This window comes from Bombus affinis, chromosome 1 (genome assembly GCF_024516045.1).
Source record: "Bombus affinis isolate iyBomAffi1 chromosome 1, iyBomAffi1.2, whole genome shotgun sequence".
NCBI lineage: Eukaryota > Metazoa > Arthropoda > Insecta > Hymenoptera > Apidae > Bombus > Bombus affinis.
Genome location: NC_066344.1, coordinates 988,423 through 1,015,514, shown reverse-complemented (window position 1 = coordinate 1,015,514; position 27,092 = coordinate 988,423). Strand labels below are relative to the sequence as shown.

General features: G+C 35.8%; 1 protein-coding gene across 4 annotated transcripts in view; it reads right to left on the bottom strand.

The window, feature by feature from the left end:
* LOC126919511 (GTP-binding protein RAD) overlaps window positions 1-27,092 on the bottom strand; it is a 76,609-nt gene that overhangs the window by 17,847 nt on the left and 31,670 nt on the right. For all 4 annotated transcript variants that reach the window (XM_050728850.1, XM_050728856.1, XM_050728871.1 and 1 more), the window contains exon 4: window positions 8,854-9,069. In XM_050728850.1, the coding sequence (XP_050584807.1) occupies window positions 8,854-9,069 (216 nt within the window). The remainder of the gene's footprint in view (window positions 1-8,853; window positions 9,070-27,092) is intronic.

Here is a 27,092-nt window from a genome sequence, read left to right as displayed (position 1 = left end):
AAATATAAATTACATAATATAAAAAATTCCATATTTATAATAACGTAACAGGCACAACCATGTAATGCTTTTGTATATTCTACGTGTCAATCTTAATATACTTGTGTATCTTACTAAACCTATCAGACAAAACCACAAACTCATATCATAATTAATCTTCTTTAACGGTGTACCGCAATTCATATCTACGAGAGAATGACGAAGAGATACTTTGCGAGCATCATTGTTGGCTGAGCATAGCGATACGCTTGCAAGAAGTAGCCGTTATGGAAACGATACTTGCTGGCACAAATCCGTGGTTTGTAAGTCGACTAAAGCCTTGCGTTAGTCGATTGGATTTAAACCATAATCCAGCGGCATCGATTCCATATGAAAAGCTCTCCAGTATCTGTATTTTAATTAAACAGATCGAGCTCGTTATAGTGAAGCTACAAACGAAATCAAAAGTGATTTATGACGAAAGAAGAAGGAAAAGATGCGTCTTGAGAATATCGAGAGATCTCGAAGACCGATGTTTTAACAATTATTATTATTATTATGAAATATTATTACAGAAAAGATCGAAATACCTTTTTCATTTCCGATAAAACCATCAGCGTAAATTCTTCGAAATAAAGAAATCAAAACAGCGGCAATTTCCAGCTTCGATCGAATCTCCGTTTTGTTCAGTGCCTAAATCTACAGATGGAAAATCTGCAGATTATACCTTGTGTTGAAACGCGAGCTATTAAAAATTATTAGTAATTCAATTCCATGAAATCGTATGAAACGAAGGTTATCGAAAAGATATTATAAGAAGAACCTTGACAAAAAGTATCAGAGAACTAAACTCTTTGATCTCCTGTTTGTAAACTATATTCCAATATAGTTAATTCTCTAAAATTAAATGTTCATAGAACATAGACTATAAGAAAAATGTCTAATCTTGTAGCCTTCGAAATTTAAAAATTATAATGTTTCCCTTTCACAAATTTAAACCCATCTTCCTTTCATACTTTTGCTTAACTCTGTAAATACACGTTTTCGTTCGCGATACCTAGAAAGGGAAGAACCAACGTAATCCCGTCTATGTAAAAATTTGTTATTGAAACGCGAGAAACCACAATGAAATCATCTCGAAAGAAAGAAAGTTAAAAATGAAAGATAAATTAAAAACCAAAAAACGAAGAATCGAGATTTCGATGGAGGAAGAACGAAACTTCTTCCGTAGCGAAGAGAAATAAAATCTGCGACCAGAACAATTTTAACAGGACGCGGAAAGACGCGAGCTTTTTAATCCAAATCCTTTCGGAAAGTCCAAAGAAACCGTTTGTCACTATAAATAGCCAGCGAATGAACGTGATGGAAGAACGACTCGCAGGCAATTTCCCGATAACGTCATGGCCGAGTGAAATAGATGCTCGAGACCGACGTTAGTTGTATAGCGTAATCGTGGCGAAGAGCTGTATCTGTTACAGCAGGTGAAAAGCAAACAGGGTGTCACGACGATATTTCACGTCGCCTGGACGGACTGGCCGGCCTCCTCGACCCAGAAAGCTCTGCAAGTTCCTCTGTTGTTCGAAGCGTCTCGAAACAAACATTTTCAGTGTCGTTACACCCCATGAAAGCAACTTCATTTTCGTTGTGATCATTGGTCACGCAAACGGAAAATTAGAAATACCCGAAAAGGATGATTGGTCATGAGTGAAGAGAATAGTTGGAATTTCCAGGATCGTTGGTGTCGCTTCAGCTTGACTGTGATCGATTAGGATATAGAGCGTGAAGTAAGATCCGAAGATGGAAATGACGGTATGACGAGGAAAATTGGGATTTTACTTTGATATCCGAAGAGGAAGAATATCGAAAAAACGATCCAGAACTTATGTTTCTGAACATAAAGTATTAGAACGTAAATAGAGATACTCTTCACGCTGCAAATATTATAACGAGCAACGTACACGATAATAATCTATACCATGTTTGATATCGTTCTTTATCTATGGAAGTATAGAAAATTAACTTGAAAAATACACGAAGCTGGTAAAATTAATGTCACCATATAGGTTACCGTAAATATAGATCATTCTTTGCATATTTTTCTCCCAACAATTTCCTGGCCTATTGGCCTACCCTTACGTTTGAATATCCATAGCCGTGTTGTATAAGCTGCCTCTACCTCATTGTCTGCGTAAATGTCACGCCATTAGGGAAAATACGCTCCGAAGATTACGTGGACAAACATATTCATGCTGTCAACAACACTCTCATGGTGCATAATTTGTGCCAGCTTGATATCATTTCTATGGATATTATATTAGCATGTATTTTTCGTTGCGTAGAACGTAGAATTGGCAAAAGAGAAAAGGATTCATTCCGCTGGAGAAAAAATTCTACGTTAAAAACTCAATTTTCCAGCAAAACCAAAGCAAATTAACAGATTGTGAATCTTTTTAATTTCTAATTAAGCTTTCTCTACGGTGACAAGATAAAAAATACCGGAAAGATAATTGTAGTAATTAAATTTCAATATGATAATTTTATAGTAATTATATTTTAGTGCGAATATCTCGTTTTACGCTTTTTACGTCAAATTGTTAGAATCTTTAATTCTATCTCACGCCGTGAGATTTTCTATAATAAAACGTTAACAAACTGGAAGGACGACCATTTTTCAGAAAATTTTCCCCGTTTATTACGTTTAACGTTGCCCTTGCGAAATTAAAAACATTCGTATTCATTGATATATTATGTGTGTCACATGAAACATTCTGAAATTTCGTTAGCATAGCAACGAAAAACAGATATCACGATTATATATGAAAAAAGCTAAAGATATATATAAAAATGACGAGATATTTAGTACAAACGTATATTCTGTGGAGATCAATTATTCATTCTATCGGTAATCTTTTACACTCTATAGAATCATATTTGACACTTATTATATGCTTAAAACGATCGTTCATGCTCTACACTAATTTTTCTACTAAATATATGTTTGCAACGAATATCTTGTAATTTCTACGTTATATATTTTCAAATTAGTTTAAAGTTTACAAGTATAACGGCGACAGTCGCGTCTCATTACGCTGTTAATGTTTCAAAATGTTTCACATAGCACGTACGATACGGTTATGAAATACATTTCGTTCTCGCAATATCAAAATACTACTAAACGATACGAAATTTAATTTGCTCGGACCTAATTAATTAGTACGTAAACGCTATACGACAAACTATACCACTTAAACATATCAATTCGTAACCGATCCAACTACGATCGATGTATTTACAGGATGGCCACACTGTTCGTTTCATCGAAGAAGATCAACTCTTGTCTTTCCTATCGGACGGAATCGAAACACAAGGTGGATTCTTACGTAAACCAGCGAGGTTTAACGAGCCGTTAGCCGTAACGTGTAAATCGTTGAAATCGTACTCGGATTATTTGTAAAAGAATGGAACGATGCACGCACAGCCGATTTTCCCGTTGGCCAACGCGTTAGATCGGGTCCGTGCGTACACGTTTACAGCCACGTAGCAGCTTTCTCGTGTAAAACGGCTTTTCTTGGCCAAGGGCTGTTAATCGGATACGAACGAAGACCAGTCTGTCAGAACTATAAACCATCTCGCTTATTTTCGTCAAGCGATCTATTTCGAGACACCTGAATCGAGAACAGATCCTACCGACTTCTATTGTGGGTCTATTATCGTCAACCGCCGATATTTCAGCGAATTTCGTGCTTTCCCTATCTTTTGTCTATTGTCAGATACGATTTTAACTCAGACATTGCTATTAATTCCAGAACGACGATCGCAATACCTTTTCTTTATCTAATACGCGATCTCTTTTTGTCTATTTATTATAGAGACAATATTTTAATTAGAAAAAATCGTAAAATTGAATGAGATAAAATAAGCAAGTAAGGTGGAAGTAGAGCGTGTTGTGTATCGAATTTGAAATTTTTCTTTACGATTAAAAAGTATGTTGTGTACATCATTTTTCATGGAAATCCCGTAGGATTATTCTTTGTACGTATGTTAATAGGATTTGCTGTTTGTTATTTTATTTCTCACGAATTCGCGAGCGTTTTAAATCGTTCCCTCAAATGTATCGAAACGTAACGAAGGTGCGGCGAAGTGGCGAATATCGTATTTCGTAATGACCACCGGTGTACTAAAATCCCTACAGACTAAGTAGCTAAAACGTACGTAGAATGGAATAAATCTGGATTTTGTAATTCTAGAGAGAAGACCGTGGAAGACCGATCATTGTAACGAAGTAGTCAGATCTACATTTTGATAAACTTAAACTTAAACGCTTAAACGAATCTCGAAACGTGTCAGGATATAAATAAATATAAATATATTATACCACTTAAAGAACCCTAAATTTAGTTCCCAAGAGAAATCGAAACCATTCTACGTTCCTCGAATTTGTTTTTCATACGATTAATCGAAGAAAAGGAAAACTGAGAAATTAGAGATTTAACTTTTAACGTTTGGGAAATTGGGAAAAGCAAGCGTAAAGATACGACGAATATCTTAAGTTTAACGTAAACGGGTCCACGAGAGAGTCTAATCGGAGATACGATTTTACTAGAACGCGACGAACAAGACGAAATTCATATTTCGTCGGAACGGTCGTAGTTGACGAAATTGATACGCGGGGATCGCCCGAAAAATTCGTAATTTCTATTTTCGACGCCGCTTGTGATTACGCGGAGATTGCGACACGCGGATATTTCCGTGGTGGAAACGCTTGATGCCGAGCTGCACGCTGGCATCGCGAAATGAAATAGAGTAGAAGATAGTGTCCATCGTGCGTTGGGCCATCGACACACTTGCCAGCAAACTCTCATGCAAAATAAAGTCGATGATTCACGTTGGTCTCGCAGTCGATGACTCGTTTTTCGGTTGACCGCGCACGAGCTTAGAAAAACATCGAACGATTGCTTTGACGAGACGCAGTTGCTCGTAAAAGACGGTACAAATGTCGTTTCTCGCGACCTTGTCGCAGCTTTGCTTTGATTTTCATTAGCCTGTATTGGAAACTGAAACGAAGTAGACCATCGAACCTGCCTTATTTCTTTTGAATGTTTTCTTTTCGACGATGTAGTCTTAAATTTATAGAAACATATGACGATAATAATATTTCTTTCGCGCTGTCCGAGCCCTTTGTTTATACGCGTAGCTTCCTTAGCGAAACAGTGGAATCGTTAATGATCGATACCTGAATATTTGCTCAGTATCTGGATTCGCGTACTTCATTTCGTCAGAAAAATATTTATTCTAACCGATAACGCTTATCTATCTAAAGACAGTCTTTTCGTCCAAATGCTTAAACTGAAAAACAAAATAGCTGCGCTGGCAACATTGTGTAATTGGATTATCGAGTGGACGTGACGTTCTGTCAATAACAGTGAACATGTTAATTCGTTGTATACGTGTATTATATCGCGAATGTATTAATTCAGTAAATTCGATAAATTTTCTTAATAACTAATGATACTAATTTCGATATATAATATTAATTATAATTTAAATATAATTCAAACAAACTAAAACGTAATTTACGATAGTTTAATTTCATAAAGTTACACAAATGCATACGCTGATCAATCAGCGTTTCGTCTATCAAATCTCACGCTAAATTTTACCCACGGTAGAAAATTTTATTTATATCCATAAAAATAACTTAATTGTTATAATTACCGAAGCATTCTAAAATATATGAAAGAAGAACATCGTCCCATTACAAGTTTAATATCACATATTTCTACACCTTTATCCGAATAAATAACTACTTCGTCGTTCAATTTCAGTTTAATATCAACAAACGTGCCTGTTGAGATTTTATCTCGGAATACGGAGAAGAAATGCGTGGATGAATGTATAATAGAGATATATTTAAGTAAGTTTAAGTATAAGTACAACGTGTATGCTGGTCGAGATCCGCACGCTAGCAGCGTTACTTTACAAGAGAGCTGCAAAGCCATGGGCCTATGGGTATTTGTATAATTACGAAAAACTGGCCTATTTGTACTCCGCTGCCCTGTTTGTGCAAGGCACGTTCCTAGAAAAAGCTACGAAGCTGAGAGGCCCTTCAAATTTATTTAGTGTTAAACAGTACTCAATGGCTTCGAGTACTAAGAAAACTAAACACTAGAGAATCCACTTTAACAGTGTCGAACAAACACATCCTGCCACCTATAAAACAACAAATTTGACGTACTACGATGAAAATTCACAAAGTCATCCTCCCCTTAATTGACCAAGACGAACGACGACGATCCAACATTTTCGCTACTCCCGACCCCTTGCATCCAAAAGCAAAATGATGTACGATAACAAGTAGCATGCTGCTATCATCCGCCGCTAAATCCATTCATCCTTCTTGACATTTCCTTTCTAGAAGCCGTATCAACGAGCGAATTTGCTTTCACGATTGCGTGGTCAACTCCGGTTCGTTACCAGGCGTTTCATCGCGAAAGCCAAAAATAAAGCTATGCATAACCCGAGAAGCAGTCTGAAAGCGAGCTACGTTCGTCTGCCGCATTGTCATCGCCATTGTGGCTTCTCCGAGCGAACGTTGAACGAAACGAGGGAAAAAGGTCGCCGACGCCCGCCAACAGTTATATACAATCGGACGGAAAACGGAAACCGACACGGTTCGTTGCTTCAAAACGGGGTGAGCGAGGTCAAAATTCGCGATTTCAATTCGGAGCCCGATTTAGAGCCAATGGAAACGAGTGAAACGATCGTTACCGAGATGTTGAAAAACCGACGTTGCGCAATTTGGTAGCTTAATATTTCTGACGATAGAGCGCTCGTGAGCGTATGATCTTATTGTTGAAAATGTAAAAGCATCGGAGATTTCCAACCAGTGTGCGCGAGAATTTTAAAAAGACGCGATACTTAAATACTTATATTTAGCATTTATTCAGAAACACTGACGACTGTCAGATTAAAAATCACAATAGCTGTCCAATGTGAATCTCTGTCTTGAAACAAATATAATATATCTTTTTCTAGTAAGTAGTTTATGTGCCATGAGATGGAAAAGATTGAAAACCCTTAATTTAAATTCGTTTGTATTTGATACGTCAATGTAGCCGTATTAGAGTAAATAAACGTATAAAATTTGCAATAAAAAATAAATGGATTAGGGACCCAGGTGCTAGAGCAATCCGAAATATTCTATAGCGACGTTATACAGCGATTCTCGAGTTAAAACTCCTAGTCGAAGCTTTCATTAAGTCTGCGAATTATCCACTTCTCGACTTCACAACCACCTGAAGGCTGACGAGCAGAATAGATCGCGGTGTCAATCATGTTTTCATCGTATCACTCAACAACGAGTATAAAGACTACACTCAGGATTTTCCTCAGATTTTAACAGGATTCTGCTTCAGCAGAGATTCTAGAAGTCTCTAAGGATATATAATAAATAAAATTTAAATATTTAAATTTAAATTTATACCTAAGATACCAATACTAGCCCAAATAAGTTTCACTAATATCTACTACCTGTCCATTTAGTTTTGTCAATGACTATACATTGCTGTGAGAAATGTTCCACTATCTTTGATGGCTTGGAATAACTTTCATCAGATACATTCTCTAGTTATCTTGATACATGATATTTCAAATAGTATCGTGAACCGATGGAATAAATCGAAGCGTTCTTCTTTTAGCGATTTCATTAAATTTCAATAAAAATGTATGTAAGTAAAATTTTGTTTCTTATTGTATATTAACATCTTTTGTGCTCATAATTCGCAATAGTTGAAAACAGTTTGGAATTCTTCTCGTGCTTGTTTCTACGTGTTTCCCCGTGGCAAATCAGCTAGATAGGAAAGAAACCGAGCAAGGGCTTGCTCGGCTCATCAATGACCGTGAAACTCGAGGGTAACTAGCAGTGGGAGGAAGGATTGATGAAAGCGGCGAAGAAAATGGAAGAAAATTGGAAAAACGAGGAACGCGAAGGTCTGAGAATGGAGTGTTTCTGGGAAGACGGTTAACTAGCATCCTATTGTTCGAAGGTTTGAAAATTGGCTCGTTTTCAGACGCAATTCGAGGTCCGTAAAAAAAAAAGTATCCAGAAGTTATTCAGGATTTTGTTAGGTATATGTCACACTGGAAAATTTTAAAATAATTCTTAATAGTAATTCTGATATTTCGTTTGGTATTCCAAACACATTTGTACGCTGTAAGTTGTTGAGAACAAAAATGATAAAAGTTGGTAGCAGAATTACGTTATTCTGAATTTCTAGATTATACGTATAGCAGGATATGAAATATCTCGAATGTAAGAATATTCCATGAATAGAATTACAAATTATTCAAAGAACTTTACACATCGGAAATACGAAATCTATGGGACTAGTATAGATTAACTATCGTCGAACATAACATTACAAAACGTAATAAAATTTCAGACACGTGACTTTCGATAAAACGGATTTTCAAAAAATATTTCTTTTTTTTCTTAGAAACAACTAACCTATGTAGAAATATTCGATATTTATAGAATGTGTACGACCGTAAATTTCTTTTTCTTCCTTAAAACATCCATCTTACAACTCATCCGAAATAAAAAGGAAACGAAGCAAAAGCGATAAGGAAGTTTTTCAGTCGTTTAATTATTATCCGTAATTACTAACATTTTGACAATGTTATAAATTTTCATCGAACATCGAATCTCAAATTATCCCTCAGATTCACCGTCACTGTTACGTAGATACACTCGCTGACGCAATTTATTTCACTTTCGTCAAGTTGGCCAGTATTTTCAGTTTCGTATGTTAAACACGACTCGCTTGCTTTACGAGCAGCAGATACAAGTGCTTGAAAAACACGATGTTACGTTACCTTTCTGTCTGTCGTACGCGTTTATACACTCGCTGGTCATAAATTGGCTGATCAGGGCGGTTTTGCCGACACCCCTTGCGCCCAGTATCGCCACTGTATACGAGCTGATCTCTTTCGCAGGCACGGAACGTTTTTCCTCGCCATCTTGTTCCGCAGGTGCCAAAGAGTTCGACCTTGATCTTCTTCTTCTAAAAGAGTCGCCCCTGTTAATGACTCCTGCAATATGAAAAAGAAGAAACGATGTTATTGGAAAGAGTCGTAGTAAAAATTATATAATCGCTGAGATATAAATATTATAATTTTACATGAAAAGAGATTGCGAAGGAAACTAATTGTCAGCTTATCGCCGTGAAACGAAATATTCTTTGCAAACTGACGGTCTATATCAACGTGCGTATCTTTTGTTTTTATCTCAAAATATCAATAACGATGCGGAAATACTTATTATATAAACTAAATAGAATTTCGGGAAATCTGTAATATTTACACTAATTGTTATCCTATGTAGAATACTAAAATTCGATGGCTTATATTAATGCGTGAATTTTGACAATTTAGCTCGAGTAATTAATAATAATTAAGAAATACTTGTCATATATTGTTTAGACAGAATTTCTACAAAAAATGGATCGTTAAAGATGATCATTTCGGGAAAACTGTACGATCGAAAGTTATCGTAAAAGAAAGAACGTATCTGAAACGGAAAAATTACCTTCTCCGTGAAACTGTACGATTGGGTATGGTAGAACAGAATTTTAGCGCGTTCCTCGTCGTTGGAAACGAAAACAATCGAACCGCACCCTTCGGGATTGTGCTTGGAAAACAAGGATTAAATTACGTGAAAGGGACAAAAGTATTCAGAAAATTAACATTTCCGTGAATCGATAGAACTAGAATACCTACAGATATTCAACTACCACTTTGTTGTTTCCACGATTGAAACGACCGAGCGGTACGAGCCGGAATATTGTATCAGTGAATCTTCGTTTTTTAAAAAATGCGTTCATTGACAAGAAGTAATTAGGTTTTATGAATTGAAAAAACGAAAAATAAATCAACATGTAGTTACGTATGGTTACGTTAGTATTATATCGTTTGTTAAAATCTTATCTACACAAAATCTCAAATTTGATGTTGTATCGATCAGGTACAATTTATTATACAAATTTCCTGACTTCCGAAGCACGATCGATAGAATCTTGAAAGTTTAAACGCTCGTTTAAACTTTCGTGAATGATTAAAAAGGCAAATATCGTTCGATAAAATTGCAACATCGAGCTCGTGAAAATCATCAAGGTTGATAGTATTATTTTATGATTTGTAATGAAAGGAAAAACGCGGAGCAAATAAGTAAATAAATAAATGTTTCTGATGCGAGTGCTTGAAATACTATTACATATTCATGAGGTTATTGGTTTGTCTAACGAAATTGAATTCATTCTTTCCGTTTATTTGCAAATAAATGAAATGGTAAAAATACATGATTCCCGGCGCAGAATTTTTGGGTCACGACCATGCGCGTGTATTCGATGCTGCGAAAAGAATTCAAGGAAATAGATACATATTTTACGAAAAGAAAGAAGATCACCGTACCGCTCGATTCAAATTATTCAAATTACAATAAATATGCGTCTATTATTCTTTATATTTATTCGTCCCTTTTCTTTTTCAACGAGAATTAACTGCACATACGCGATTACGGAAATTCAAATTTTTATCGTTCAACCTTGAGTCGTTTAAGAAAGAGAATATATGCTTTTAACATCAATGACCTACATTCGTCTATAGAAAATCCACATGTATTTTACTTTCGTCGTTTAGTTTCTTTCTTCTTATACACCTGAACAAATAGCTATTACCATATTTTAACTTACCAACTATTTCATTTTTCGCGCTCCTGGAATGGATTGTTTCATATTGTTAATATATCAAATTCTTTTCTAGCAAACTACTATTTAATCGATTAAATTAATTGAACATACCCTTCTCTATGTGCCGAGTATCAAATTTAAACTTAGCTGTCTCCGTTAATATATAATTAAAGGGCAATTAAATATCGAAATAACCAATAATTAAAATATCGAAACTATTCACAAATTCTATCTACTACGTATCTATAGGTAAACTATTCTGAAATTCTATCTTTAAATCTTTTTCCATAAACAATTCATCCTGAGACTCCCTTTAATCTTAAATTTAAAATAAATACCCTTTATAGAAACAAGGGAAAGGCTTTAATAATTTAAATTACACTTCGTACGAATAAATTTAGAAATTGCCATATATCTTGAAAAAATCTTCGAGGAAAGTAGTACAAGATAGTACGTAAGCGTGCTTACACGAGGTTAAGCCTACTTGTCAAGTGAAGCTGATCGTGCTCGACTATATCTCTTCCTGTTTCGTTCGAGCGTGTATCTAAAAATACGCTTCAAACATGTATGGGAACAATATGCAAGTCAGCGAGCAATTCGTAGATTGGATTGCGGACGTCTATGACAAATGGACATAGCGAAATTAAACGGAAGACTGGCTTCGTGAAGCATTGGCCCAATAAGAGTAACGTTGACTTCGGTACGTCAGATTCAAAGCTGTGCGCACGGCGTCACTTTTCGATTAATACGTGGAAATTCAAGGTGTCTTATAATCAATACGAAACATAGAATGGAAAGAGGTTCATCAATGAAGAATTAAAATATTTTTATTCGTTAGCTGACCATTTAAGGGGCGAAGATTTGCGCGTGTTTTATCGATAAAAATTGCCATTGACATAAATAAGGATAAAATATTTGTGAGAACTTACGAGGTTCTGATTACACGTTAATTAAATCTCGTAATATTCACAACTTACTGAAATCTGATTTCATTAATTGGTAAAACTAATATTATTATACAATCTTCGCGATTATTGTACGACGTGGAATGGCTCGCTTCTGAGAAAAGTATTCGATTACCATTTACTTGTGATATAGATCTAGTTACATTTGCAAAATTAATCGTTAAACTAGATGAAGGTAAAAGGACGAAATAAAAATTCTTTCTGATTTAAAATACGACAATAGCAGTGATATCAATTGCATGCATCAGCTCTTGATTTGTTATCAATCGTTAATCGTCACCCTTGGCCGAATAAAAAATCGCTTGTGACTACAGGATTACAGAGTAGAAAGGATTAAAGAAAGATTTGAAAAATGTTTGAATTGGAAATTCTAGTAAATTGTTTGAGAATTTGGTGCGGTACCTGTTATAAATGGGGCCATCAAACGTTTAACGATGGTGGAATTGCTTGGTCGTAATTGAATACAGACTGTCGTCGCCAGAGAAGCGTTACGAAGTAAAAGTCGATATCCACGTGTGGTCCTGCGAAATGCGCAGTTACGGGATTTCAGCGCAGAAACGGTCGATCGATATGCGTAGTCAGCTATTTCGCTAATAATATTGCAACGCCGTTGAATCGGTTTCACGCGTCTGAGATTGGCGGGGAAATTAACGAGATTGGACCACGGCAGACGTAAAAGTCATCTGACATATGATTTTAGCTGAATGTGAAACGTCGTCTCTCTTAAATTAGTCTGGTCATGTCAGTCAAATAATAAAAAATGTTTAATTTATTAAAAAATTTATTTTAACCTTTGTTGATTTGTTCGTTTGCCTATTTATTTATTTGTCGCTTTTACATTTAACATAAATTTTATTTACAAAAATTGTTACTACATTATTATTGCTACATAACAATTTAATTAACAAAAAGTAGATCAAAATTGCGTATTATATTCGTAAAAGTTTTTATCATGATTTCTTTAACGTGGAGAAATAATCATTGAATTTCTAAAATTCTATGTTATTAAATTGTTGAAAAAATAATTAACGCGCTACAATTTGATGATATAATTATGCAGAAAAAAGTAATGGAAAAGCGATAATGTACTTACACGATGTAGGTATTATTCGTGCCACGAAACTGAATTCTAACGTACATACCAAACAATCCGATACTGGTTTCAAACGATCAACAACAACCGCATTCAAAAATAGGTAGTTTAGCTCTTACCAGACAACTATTACAAGACATATCTGTATCGCGTGAAACAGCTTTTAAGCGTAGAAACTAAAAGTTGTAAGCGTTATAAAAGCTTAATTAAATATACGAAGAATAAAAACTTGTTTAACTGAAAAATTCGAAGGATCGAATGCCTGAATATTTGAATATTCTAAAATTCAATGGTCTTAAAACTACGAACTTTGGATATTTCGAAAAACGAAGTTGCCAAACGTTTTGTATAAGAATTGCTATCACGAATTATTTCGAACTTTTTTTAATTATCAGACCCCAACGATGTTAATTATACAGGAGAATTCTGGGATACTATATCCGACCTCCATTATATATACGTACGTATATGTTCCTTACGGGAAAATGGCAATATCAATTGCAATGTGATAGTCGCAGCCTAGTTAAGCTGAATTCACATCGTGCTATACGTATGCGTGCATCAACGAGTTTGCTCGCGATAATGGCTTATTGGGAACGCGGCTTGCGCGTAGCGCATAGAACACCCTGAAACAGACTTGTCACGTGTGAACGTAAAAGTTTATTAAATAAATCTACTGCATACAATAACGTGTCAACATAGATATAAAAAGCGGAAGTCCTAAATTATACTTTTCTAGGCAGTCGTATACGAATAGTTGCAACAGCGTTCGATTTGTAAATTTCCTATACGTAATATTGGTGATAAAAAAGATGTGTCAGACCAAGCTCGCACGATGTCGACGGCCACAAAATCTGATGCAAATTCGGAGAGATCGTACGAAGGTTAACTTCTGTTTCTTAAATGGAAAGATACGTTCTTTTACGTACCATTTAGTAGAGCGTTTTAGGACTCGTACAATGATTTATGGTTTAAGGTGATTCAAAGTCAGCAAAGGTCAACTGCAAGGGGAAGCAACGTACTTTATACGAGCAATCGAATACTTTATCTTATGTAATGGCGATTTATAAATGCGCAAGTACGCTGCTACTTTAAATGTTCAAAGTGGTGACCTTAAGCATCGATGCATGCATCGAGAGAGGGATATAACAGCATGTCGAACTTCATTCGAATTAATGGCAGAGCAAGCTCGCGTTACACGCTCTTTCATTTATTCTATGGTTGTCGATATTTCATTGTACGCTTGCTGCTTTAATTTTCCCCCCAAGTAAAAATTCTCCATTAATACGAACGAAATTCGACATGCCGTGATATCCCCCTCGCAACGCTTTAGAGCATGCATCGATGCTCAAGGTCTCCACTTTGAACATTCAAAGTAGCAGTATACTGGTACATTAATAAATCGCCATTACATAAGTACTCGATCGCTCACATAAAGTAAATTATTTTCCCTTGCAGTTGACCTTCGGTGATTTTGAATGACCTTGAACCATAGATCATTGTACGCGTTTTAAGACGCTCTACTAGGTCGTAGGTAAAAAAAACATATCGTTCATATTTAAAGAAACGAAGTCGACCTTCCTCTGACCTCTACGAGTCCACCTACCAAAGAACTATTTGCATAAAATGATGTGCCCCTCGATACTACGCAAACTCGCTCCGACACATTTTTTTCTATCAACAATAACAGCCGAATTCAGATGGTCCGTTTTACGTTCGTCATCCTGTATATTTCCTATTTAAAAATTAAATACATTTACGACAGAATTTTGTATTTGAATTTTTAGACAAATACAATTGCGTTTGCTTGGCGATTGATTAGAATACCTATCTTTTGTATTTTATGAATCGTTAAATTAAATTTAGAAATTGCTATATTTCAAATTCAAGTGATTAAAGTTCAAAAATTACAAAGCTTCGGATCGATTCTGTTGTTTTTGTTTTTTTTTTCCTCGAGTGATTATAATAAGATCGTTGTGTTCACGGGTTCTTCTTTCCAAGATCTTTTCAGAGAGCTACGAATGTAAATGGGAGGCACGCAAAAGGTCGACGAGTACTTTCTTAGGTAGTTTTCTGAATTTTGCATGCGGACTGCTCGAACCGAGTCGAGGGGAAGCAGTTACACAACGGCTTCAACCTGACGTCTAGCATCCTCTTGGGTTTATCAGTACGATCAATCGTAATTGAGAAACGTATACGTTATTTAAATTACAAATTTGAAGCATCAGCAGCCCTTCGTACATATTTTACAAATAGTTTAAAATTATTATATATGCATAGCATACACTGTAAATATGAAACATTGTTATTTTCGATCAGTATGCATTTGAAATTCTTATATTCTTTATTCCTTGTCATTTACCGCGTAAATTTCAAATAAAATCAACGTCGAGATTGCATTTTATACATTACATTTTATACACCGAAATATTTTATTTTGCACCGATGTATGCTTAAATATCCATACTTTTTTTCAAAATTATACACGCACAGCAAGAACCAACAATGAGAATTACATTTTGGATATCATAGATACCGAAGATTTTTATTCTCCGTCAATCAATGCATAAAGTTGCCTATCTTACGTAATATCTTCTATATCCCTCATCATCTATTATACGAGACAAATTTGATCCGCTATAAAAGTAACCTTAAAATTATATTTCGTACGTCACACGTGCGTCAAAAATTCGTATTTTCCCTCAAATTACACTCAAAATTCCTTTTACCCTCCTTATCCACTGTACAAATTTTCAAACGAATCCTCGGCTATCCGTACTTCAAAAAAAAAAAAATCTAATCCTTTCACCGTTGTCAGAACAGGCGCCGATGCATCGATCGGAACAGTTTAGACGCGTTTCGCCGTCTCGGTCTTAAATTTCAACTTAAATTAAGCCGAGGTACGAGTTGATGGCCGGCTAACAAGCTCGTCTTGCGCTCCACTTAAAGCTGGAGCACGAGCCTCCCTTAGACAAGCTTTAATACCAGCCGCGTTTCCCCGAGTCTCGATCACAAAGATCCCGCCGTGCCTTGTCGAACGTTTGCGAAGGAATCAACCTTCTGAATGGCAGCCAGTAAAGCGTTAATGGATTCTCTAAAGCGATGCCATCGACATCAGGTGTAATCCGCCGACAAATCGAGACGGCTACGAAATCCGTGGCGGAAATAAACGCAGTCGGAAAGCTCGAGGGTAAACGCGTCGATCGACGATGTTAACTCTTGCTAATGCGTTTACGTCGCGCTTCGTATCGCGCTCTCTTGCTAGATTTACTCAACGTAGGGCGTAATCACAGACGGAGATCGTAGAATACCGTTGTTGGAAATTTAGGAACGTATAGAAGGAGAGAGAGGGGGAGAGCTTGCAGAAATCTTTGATTTATTCGACTTTTGATCGTGCAAATTCGAGTTTTCGTTGTGGATTACTTACGTTTCTGTATAATTTTATTTGACTTAGAGTTGGCAGAGTTTGTGACTGGAGAAAGTTTCGCGTGGATGACATGTACATGTTAGAAGTTTGCCTGTAATAAGTGGACTGCGGATGTTTCTGTTTCCATGGTAATTTTAGAATAGTAAATACGTATAAAATATATAGAAATATCAAAAATACAGAGAACATTCGGAAGCGAAATACTCGTTATAATATTTAGCGGATAAAATAAATCTCTATCTAGCATGTTTTCATCGAAATATACATTTATTTTTATGTTCATATAGTTCAGTTATAATAGTTTTCTGGGTAATAAGATTTTTGTGTCGTAATTTTTTGAAATGTTATTCAAATAGATAATCAATAAAGACACGTAAATGTTAAGTAATAATTAAACAAATTTATAAACAATGCTATATCGAGCGAATCAGAAGATCGATTTTATTTCGCTATATCTATAAGCAGTTATATGTTTTAATTTTTCAAAAATTTATATCTAAGCAAGAAACGAAAACTTATAACGAACTTTAAGAATTTTATAACACCAAACGGCATGAGTAAATTTCATTGTCGAAAATAAACGATAAGAGAATAAATCGGTTCACTGGCCGAAGTTACTACGATACTTTAAAGTTTACTCGTTTCATAATTTACGCATAGAACGCCAACTATCAAAAATTCGCTGATGTTTAAAGCAAGAAAAAGTCAGATCCTTCGTCGTGAATTGAATTTCAAACGAGACGAAAAGCAATAGTCAACTTTAAGTTCAATTTTCCTTCCAAACAAAGTTACGTAAAATCTCTCTCTACTTTCGAATAAAAAGAAGAAGAATCAACAACATTTTATCGATTCTTTTTGTAAAATAAAAGCGTTTCAAGCCTTCCAATCGATGTTATACATAACAATACACGTACCAATCTTCCTTACGAAACACTGCAATTCTATGCCTTTTATTCGCCTTTGGAACAGAATATTTGTCGAACATTCGCAAAGAAAATGTATTTGACATTTCGCTCCTACGAATCGAATTCAGTGAATTTTCCGATTCCCAAGACAGTGATCTTCGCTCCATGAATTTCCTTTTTTTTTTCTTTCTTAATAATAAAAATAGAATCAGGTGATCTACCGCTACCTGAACAGAGCTTGGTACAATCGCAATGATACGTATATTTAAAAATTGATATTCTCACACTATAATAAACATGTGGAACTCAAATACGCAAAATTTCTCTCCAAACGTTTACTCGCTCGATCAAAATTTCATAACTTAAAAAAGAAGAATATTTTTCTAGTTCAACTTCTAACCAAGAAATTCGTTGCAGTCGATTTCGTTCTAATCTTCCATTCTCGTAATCGGTCCCCGGAGAACGCCTACCGTAAATTCAACGCTCTACATTACCCCATTCGAGTCCATCCGCATGCAAAATTAACACGTTCGTCCGCTAACTCGTTTGGTATCATCGCAGAAGGCCGCATTGCATTAATGGAACCGCGATAAAGTCGATATGTCTCTGTTGGAATGGGTGTTCGCGACACATTTCGAACAACAGGCGTTCTGTTTAGCGGCTGAAAACGCCGATATCCGTCGTCGGCTTTGTCCTGTTCGCGCGAAACTCAAACGGATGTGCGCTACTTGCGACCATAGAATCGACGAAGCGCGATGAATCGACCTGACGAAGACAACAAGACAGAGAAATCCGGCTTTCTGCCCTAATTTTTATCCGAAAGTCGATGAGACTTGCAGATCAGATTTAATTTAGACGAAGATTAGAAGGGTTGAAAATGCGAGAGAAGCCGGTTAGAAGACAAAAGATGCTGATTATTAGATAGACCTGATCAGGATTGCGATGGATTGTATGGAAATACAGATGCAAGAAAGTATAATAATTTCAGACTCAAAACGTAAATTAAGAAACGGCGTGTTCTTTCAGACAAGGGAACCATCGATCTTCGAACAGTATTTGACTTGAAATCAATGCAAAATAATTTCTCTGTTATTTCTTTGTTTCCTTATTGTTTATAAAAGACGAAAGAACGTGTAATTTCTGATGATCCAGCAAAATGCACAAAACGTGCGATAAATAGATGTTTGGCATAAATGCAGAGGAGTTTGTAATCAAAAAGTTGGGTTGAGTAATTTATAATGAAAATTCAGAAGCATAAAAGCGACAAAACACAAGTAAATTTATAATAACACTGTGATAAACTTACGGGTAAGAAAATCGTTAAAAGAAGGTTCAAAGGTTCGAGGAAACATATTATACGACGTATATACATACATATATATATCTACAATATAAATCATAATTTTTTACCGACATAAAAATATATAGATTTCAAACATTATCATAAATTTCAATTAAAACAGGTTTAAATAAACTTTGGCAAAATAAACTTTACTAAAAATAAACTCCTACCAAAACATACGTTTCTATAATTAAAATGTTGCTAGAACGTAAAAAATAAAGTAAACAGGAGATAGTCTGTATTTGCAAAGTCTGGAAAATTATTCCGCCTCCGCGCGATACGTAGCTTTGTGTCGCAGTTCCCACCATATCCCGGAAACACGGTACAGATACAGCAGAACGTACCGCTGTATTAAAATGGAACGCAATTCGTACCAACTACGCCGTTGCTAATTAGTACGGTTTAATTGCTAAAATTTAGCCACCAAACCACTAGGTCGGTCGATTCTCGATAGATCCTTGAGATTAACAACGTGCGTACCTCGAGCAGAAATTTCATTCCTATTAAAGCAAATGTAGCAGCTGGTAATCTGAATTTGTAAATCTCTTCGGTACATCGTGTGAGATAACGTAAATGAAGATGTAAGAACGCGCGAGTATAATATTTAAGCGATAAAACGCACGGATTTGTAATCGTATCGAGATAAATCCGAACAAAGTTCTTACAAAACGTAACAGGTGTCTCGATACAGCCATCTGAATAGATAACATTATCTTCGTGAAGAATTCTGTGCTAGCATCGCGTGTTTCTGACATCGAGCGTAATTCGTAAGAAGAATCGACTTTCATCTGAAACGAGATCTGAATTTCAATATATTTCAGGAGGTTAACTTGGAGGTGATGCAGCGTGAAAATTCGAATTACGACGAGCCACTGGATATTACACAATTTGTGTGGTTTATAAGCTTGAAGGATTAAGAACTTGATGGACCATGGGATAGAAGCCAGAGGCCTAATTGCTTCAGTGGTTCTTCCGAAACTGTTTTTCTAGTTATCCGAGGAAGTTGTTCAGCGTAGGAAAGTTTCTTTCAGACAAGAAAGATTTAAAAGCCAATGCTGTTACCGCAGAGAGCATTGCCTCTCCCTTGTTACATTCTTCAACTTTGTCTCTGCCCTGCCGCTGTAACTAACATTGTGACGGAAGCTTCTATAGCAGCTTCTCTTTTTGGGCATATCTGAACGTTTCGATATTTGAAATATTGGAAACATTTGAGTGTCGAAATATTTAAAAATTTGAAACATTTAAACATTTGGAAATTTGTACACTACGTATGCGACTGCTTGATAGAATTTAATTGAATTGTTACCCATTTTTCCACACTCGGATTTTCGCGTTTGACTCGTCACACAATCGAATACTTATCGCTGATCGCTTCCTATGTCTTGATCTGTACCATTATCGTAGCCACGAAGAAATTCTATCTCATATAAGCGTTTCACCATCTCCGTGTCAACACAGAGTCCGAATAAACGACAAAAAGATAGAGAGAAATTGCTTTAAGGTAAGATCCGCTTTGATAAACGTTATCAAAGGCAACTTATACGCTGGCAAGATTCTAGGAAAGCAAATTAGGAAACGAAATTTCCTAGCGCTAAGTGAACGATTCGAAGCGCGCAACGAAGAAACTCTGATGGTTCCATAAACAAAGTACAGGTGTACGGATTTGGCGATCGAATAGGTGAGGCAGCGTCTATTAATAAATGTTTAAACGTTCGAACGATTCGCGAAGCCTGCCAAATTGCTTTAAGCGCGCTACGTGTGCGTACAATGCGTTTGAAAATGGTTCCTCGCAATCGGAACGCGCGGCAAGCTCTCCTGAAAGCTTTGCCCGGAAAAGGATTAATCTTTTACGAGAGGACTACTCCATGATTTTTTATTTTCAAACGTTTTCTTCTTTTTACGCTGTGCATATGACTGCGGGTAGCCTTTTTTAATTTCTCCTTCACTTTCCTCTAAAACGTGACGCATGATCGAAATACGAAATACGTCAACAGAGAACGCTTTAAACGGAAAATTGTCAGAGGATTGATAAGCTCGACCCTTGATGACTTTCCAATTTACTGGAAATTACAAACGTCAAATTTGATTCGTGACTGATGAAATTAGAAAATTGACCTCGAAACGAACAAGAAAAGGGAATATTTGATCCAAAATCCAAATTTATTTATACCTTCGTCGTCGTTTAAAAGCTAAGTAGGATCAGTCGCTATATAGTCAAGCAGGAAATTTGAAAATCGAATTCGACATAAATGTAATTTTAAATCCAAATGCAAATTTATTTGCTTCTTTATCCTCGGTAAGTCCAGATAGAATCGGTTGCGTGATCAGCTACGATGGTATGCTAACTTCATCGAACCAGTCCCTGGATTTGTTTGCTTAATTCTTAGAGACCAGTCTGAAAAACCAGTGACTATAAAGTCAGTGATTGTAACTTTACAGCGAACCAAATCGAATAAGTAGTCTTATATCGATGTGGCCTTATTTTTATTCCAAGGTAATTTAAAGCGTAACTTAGTTTTGCTGCGATCTATGTTATAGAAGTCTTCTCCAAATTTATTTACTCCTTCGTGCTCGTTAAAACTAAGTAGTGTCACTCGCTATATACTCAGCCACGATACTACAGTGAGAGTCAAAAGCGAGTATACTGCGTGAAGATAAAAAATTTATTCAAAGACTGTTACATATATGTTGCATAAATTAAAAACTGCTCGAAAAGATGTAAAATATGCAGGGGCCTTGTATCATCGATTAAAATAGGGAAAACTGTAAGCAAGTAAATATTATACTCGCTTCATTTTTGTATGGTATATACATATTTTTGATTCTTACTATACGTCACTTTCATTGAGGTAACTCCTGAATTTTTTTCGTTCGAAATTGATCAGTTTGCAGATCCGTTCCGAGTTTTTAATTGCATCTGATCTTTTAAGTGCTCCTCTTTCACACGAGCGAAACGAGCGTGTAGTCGCCATAAAACATAGCTTTGCTAGGTCGGCAACCCGTTAAATGGTTGATGCCACGGTGAGAAAGCGAAGCAAGGAGTGGATAGACGAGATACGTAAATTAATAATAAGGCGTTGGCACGTCGGTGGAACGAGATATTTCACGCAGTGACTGCAAACATAGAAAGCATCTGCAAACAGAGTCAAATAGAATCTCGTTGTTGAATTTGAGAGTAAATACGGATTTGTAAGCGGGGCGTACGGCATAGAGAAACCGCGTTTTCAAGTAAAAGGGTAGCCCAGCTATTTTCCGCTCTTTGTGCCGGCCAGAACACTCGATATCGATCGGTATTTTTTTTATTCGCCTTTCATTCCGATTCGAAGCGTAGCCAAATTGCTCCTGATAGCAGCGTTCGATCTTCTCGCGATAACCGATAAATATTTGTAACTATTTAATCAAAAAATTGGTAAATTATCTTTCAGGTAATTTATATTTTCTTTCTTCCGAATTATCTTCGAACTACCGGTCCCTTTATAATTTTTGTCACTGAAAAATTTAAACCATTCTTTTTTTAGAAATTTTTAAAGAAATTAGAATGATTTGAAATACGCTTTTCCGTGTTACGAATTAATAACAATAACAGCCTGGTGATGTTTTTCGCTGTAATTTCTTTATGTATCGATGCAATCGTTAATTAAAATAATTGCTAAATCGGTTTCGTTTATCGTGACAACGTACTATCGCCGCGCGATTTACATTATAATTAAAATTACGATATCTATGTCGGTGCAATCTGGCTTTTAAACTCGTCCTTTTCAAAATACGTGGGTAATTGGCAACGTAAAGGGCAAATCGTTGCGAACTGTTCTGGATAAATGCTGGCACTTTTTGTTTAATCGTCGACTCCTTTTCCATGACATGGCTATCCTAGCTTTTCTTTTCTCACCAAGCTTCATAGCTTTCTTTATCCTTGAAAGCTTTCTACGGCAACGAATGGTCCGCGATAAATGCCTTAAAGCCGAGCAACAGTCTTATTGGATAAAATCTGACCTTACAAACGCTATAATTCTCGTGAAAATGAACTGAAAAAATTTGAGAAATCTGTGTCGCCATCCTTGAGAGAAATAAAACTGTCCTTTATTAAAAAGATGATCGGGAGACAATAAACAATAGTAGGAGAAAATAAAGTTAATTTAGAAGGTTAAATTTATTTCATAGAAAAGATGACAAACAATGGATCAAAAAATTAGAATTTTGCCTGGTTTTTGTATCATAACAAAGTGGAAATCTATAAGTGAGGTTGACAGCTCTGGCGAGATACAAATGTGTCACAGAGTGATCTCATAACGGTACAATTTTCACGCTCTATTTTCTCTTTATGCGCTTGTCACGATGTTCGAATTATAAACCGCTCGAAGATACGCAATGAAATAAAGAAAGTTTTTGTTTATGTCACAAATTTAATACCCTCTGCCAGACTATGATAAAGCGTAGCATATCTCACGATGACAAGCGATATCGTTACTTTCAGTCATATATATTCTAATGTTGTGGTAATATTTCTGTAACCACTTTTCATAACAAGTCTATCATTCGAGCAATGCAATCGACGTTCTCTTCCTTTTTCACGATTTGTATTTTCTGAACGAAAACCAGTTGTGGTCGCCGAACGATACTCGATCTGCGTTTTCATTATTTTCTGATAAAACGTTGGACAAAATGATTTTACATAATTTTATTATTATTTTATTTATTATAATTTTATCGCTATTAAAATATATTATATATAAAATGGATTTTTTTCAATTGTTCGAGACTCTGACACAACGATTAATGGAACAACTCGTAGCATTCAATTTGTCCATAGATATCGTTGTATTTGTACATTTATTTTTCCTAAAGTGTCGAAACGTGTTATCTTTTAATCGATAAAACACTTTACTGTATATCCTTAAACGTGTAATGGTAAAAATAATTTTTAGCGCGCAGCTTAACACCATCGCGAGTAAAATGCTTACGCGATGCTTTGAACGAGATATAAATGTGTGTGTTAATTGGCAAAAAGAAAACAATTGTCCTTACACTATAAGAGTATCACGGATGGTTAGCGAAAAGTGCAATGACGAGAAAAATAGGAAAATGTGTGTATTGTATTTGTCAAGGCGTTGCAATTGAATCTAAATTAGTCGTGTCGTGTAAAAGTTAAATATACATAAATACAAAAAACACAATAATAAAACAGATGGAGAAAGAAAAATTTGCATACAAGCATCGCTAATTTGACCTAATCTGATCTAGAATCTTTAGAAAAGACATAACAATCGCTTTTAATAAAACAAATATTTCGCGCGAAGCATCGTACGAACGATAAACGTATTGTGAGATATTTTATCGATACAAATGGAAGGATTAAAATTAATACACTTGGAAAATACAGCAGTATTTGAAGTACGCGAGAAGCACTTTGTCAAACGACATCCTGCTTTGGGTAGAGATGGCACTTGTGCTTGTTATAACCACACAGTCTTGTAGCGCATGTACTTGTATAAGCACACCCAGTCACGCATATATATTATATAACGATATAAATTTATCCAGTGCCACGTACCTATAGAATTAAACGCATAGACGACACGAATGATAGCAAAGAGCAGCGCTCGTGTAGTTAACGCGATTAATATCGAATAGCTGAATATTGGCCAACGGAATTTCATTCTGCGAGTCGAAGTTTGCAAGCAAAGTTTTCTACATCACGCGATATACATAATAAAATTATTGACCAAGTACCTCGATATAACTTGATTGAAATACAAACACATCCCGGAATCAGCGAAGCTGTAATTTGGCTGTTGTTTTCCTGAAACGTCGATTAAAATCACCGAATTAAAAATGAATCAGAAGCGAATCGATTCTCTGTTCACGCTCTTCGGAATTCTTTTGGATAAAACGCGGATCAAAATGATTAAAAAAAGGAGCTATAAATCAGAGAAAGAATTGAAGAGCGCTCGTAGAAAACACTGTAAGCGGCAAAATTGAAGAGTTTCGATTTTTTATTGAGGAATGTTCTACATATCAATGATATATACTGTAGTCTAACACTTTGTGCGTGCAATTTCCCTCTCTAAATGGTTATTGATATTGCTAGAAGATAGTGCCATAACGCCTCATAGAGAAAGATATAAGTGCTACTAAACATTGGTTAATCGCTTTTAGGCTTTTTTTTATGCCATCCATCTGAATAAATGGAATACTTTGTTCTCTTTACAACTAGCATCGGTGCGCGAGTTTTCTCTTTCCACTGAAAAGCTTGTTTCTTAATTGCTTTTTAGAAGTCCGAAACAGGGTACCTACGTTAAGAGTACTCTGATGCGCGACGACGGTAAAAGCCTTAAATTACGTGTTAAAGGCCCTAAATTATTTATCATAATCGACTGCGTTACTGTTTAAAATTTCAACGTTTATTTAAGCCGGTTAACGCGAAACCTTTGATCGATTCAGTTTGCTTGGCTTCGCTCTCGTCAACGCACCCGGCTAATGAAATATCGATCCTCGCGAATCGGCATTTCGTACATAAAGAGACGGATAGAATCGACCGGCTACGCGCTAGCTATAAATTTATCTTCGGTCGTGAACACCAACTTTCAAACGCTTCGCGTGAAAGGTCGAGCGCGGTGCTTTACGCCGTTTACTGTCGTCACGGTAGCTTCGTTTTGACCACGCTGATATTTACAGAGTACAATGCAAGACCTGGTATAAATCAGGGATGCGATATCGAAGTGATTTCACTATGCCGACGAGCTGTACAATTTGATTAATTCATATTTTTGATATCGCAGCGTATAAGAGCTTGTCTGCTGGGTATTGGAAATATCGAAAAAATATCCTGTTATTGAGAATATAAGTCATCGAAATAGAAACACATTGTGCAATTGACGCCTTAGCCTGTTAACTAGCCTGTTAATTTAACCTGTCGAAGCCCAGTTAACTCGCCATATTCGTATTTTTGAAATCTTATTTTATTTACTTGATACCATTGTACTTATTACTGTGTCGTGTGTCACTACTACCTAAGATCGTACTAACAGCCTATCATAAGCGTACATCGCTGTACTAATAGACCGACTAATTGATTCCTAATTTCTATATCAAAGACTAGCGGATCTCCTAGTACTTCTCCGTGTATCCTCAAAATTTCAAATATTTTTTCTAAAATCGTATTTTGTCATTTCGACGTCTCATATCGGAGTAGAATCGCGATAAAAAAGCAGAAGAAAGCAATTAGCAGAAGAAACCTTAGAAGGTCGTCGACCATGACCAACGCCAGGACTAATTGTCTTAAGACACCAGACGAAAATAGATACGGAATTTTTCTTTCCGTTATCAAACGCGTTATACGTCAATTTCGAAGATAAGTAGCGAAAAATAAATACGGGAGAAAACAAACAATTTTTATCAAACGCACGTATACTGCAAGTATTTCCTTCGAAGACTGAAGCGAGGAGAAAGCGATGAGCAATTTTCCTAGTTAATACGACACTTTGATTTTTTCGTTAATCCGTATGCTTTTCCGGTTTTTACGATTGAAAATAGAATTTCAATCAAACTGCATCGATTTGATAATAGAAGTCACTTTTTAAATTGTATCTATTTAACAATTTTTCTTTTTAATTTACACGGCTAAATTCAATTTTGGTAAGAGTATAGAAAAAAGAATAGAGAATAAAACAGGATAAACGCAAAATGGAAACACATTACAAAATAGTAAAAAAGATCATACTCTAAAAACCATCCTTTGTGTGCGTTTCGCCATATGATACAAAGTTTATTTCTATATTTGTTGAAAATTCAACGTTTTTTCTTCTGCGTTAGTTATTTCCGTCATTATTTCCGTCCAGAACGGAATTCGGTCAACGCGTATAGCGTTTCTGCTATTTAAAGATAAAGAAGAAGAATATAGAACATATTTTACGAATTACCAAATATTTTACTTGCGGTCAAATATGTAAGTAACGATCGTGCGCGTATAATTTCTAACGATCGATTCAATCTACAAGCAACGTTCGTCGATTTGAAGCTTGCACAGCCTCGTACGTCGATCCTCTAAATTTACGCGCAAACTGATTAATCCATACACCGCGGAAATTCTAATTCATCGTGTCCTATTCATTTGATCCTATAACGCAATTAGAAGGTTAACGTAACCTTTCGCAAACGATGAAACGAATTTAACGCGGTCTCTCGCCGTTTTAATTTTATTTTTAACACCAAACGATATCGAATTTAATTAACAATATGCAGAATGTTCGATCAATTAAATTATACGTGAATTTTAACGATGAACAAAGGGAAATAGATAAGATGCGTGAAAATTTAATTAACGATACGAGCGGCAAATTGTTCGTTAAATTATAACATGAATGTTAATATGAGAAATTTATATATCATAGAGAAGAAATATGGGAGAAATTTTCTATGAGAAGCGAAACAATTTGTACAGAGAAGAAACATGGGAGAGATTTTCCACGAAAACTAGGAGATATTTTAAAAGAAAAAACAACACGAAAATAGTCGCTCCGATGTATAAGTTGAGAAATTCGTTCGTTGGAGTAGAATATCACCTCATGCGGAAACTGGAATCGCTGTTTGCCAGAATTTTACGCGTTTGTATGAAGTTTCTGTAAGCTACTTCGCTG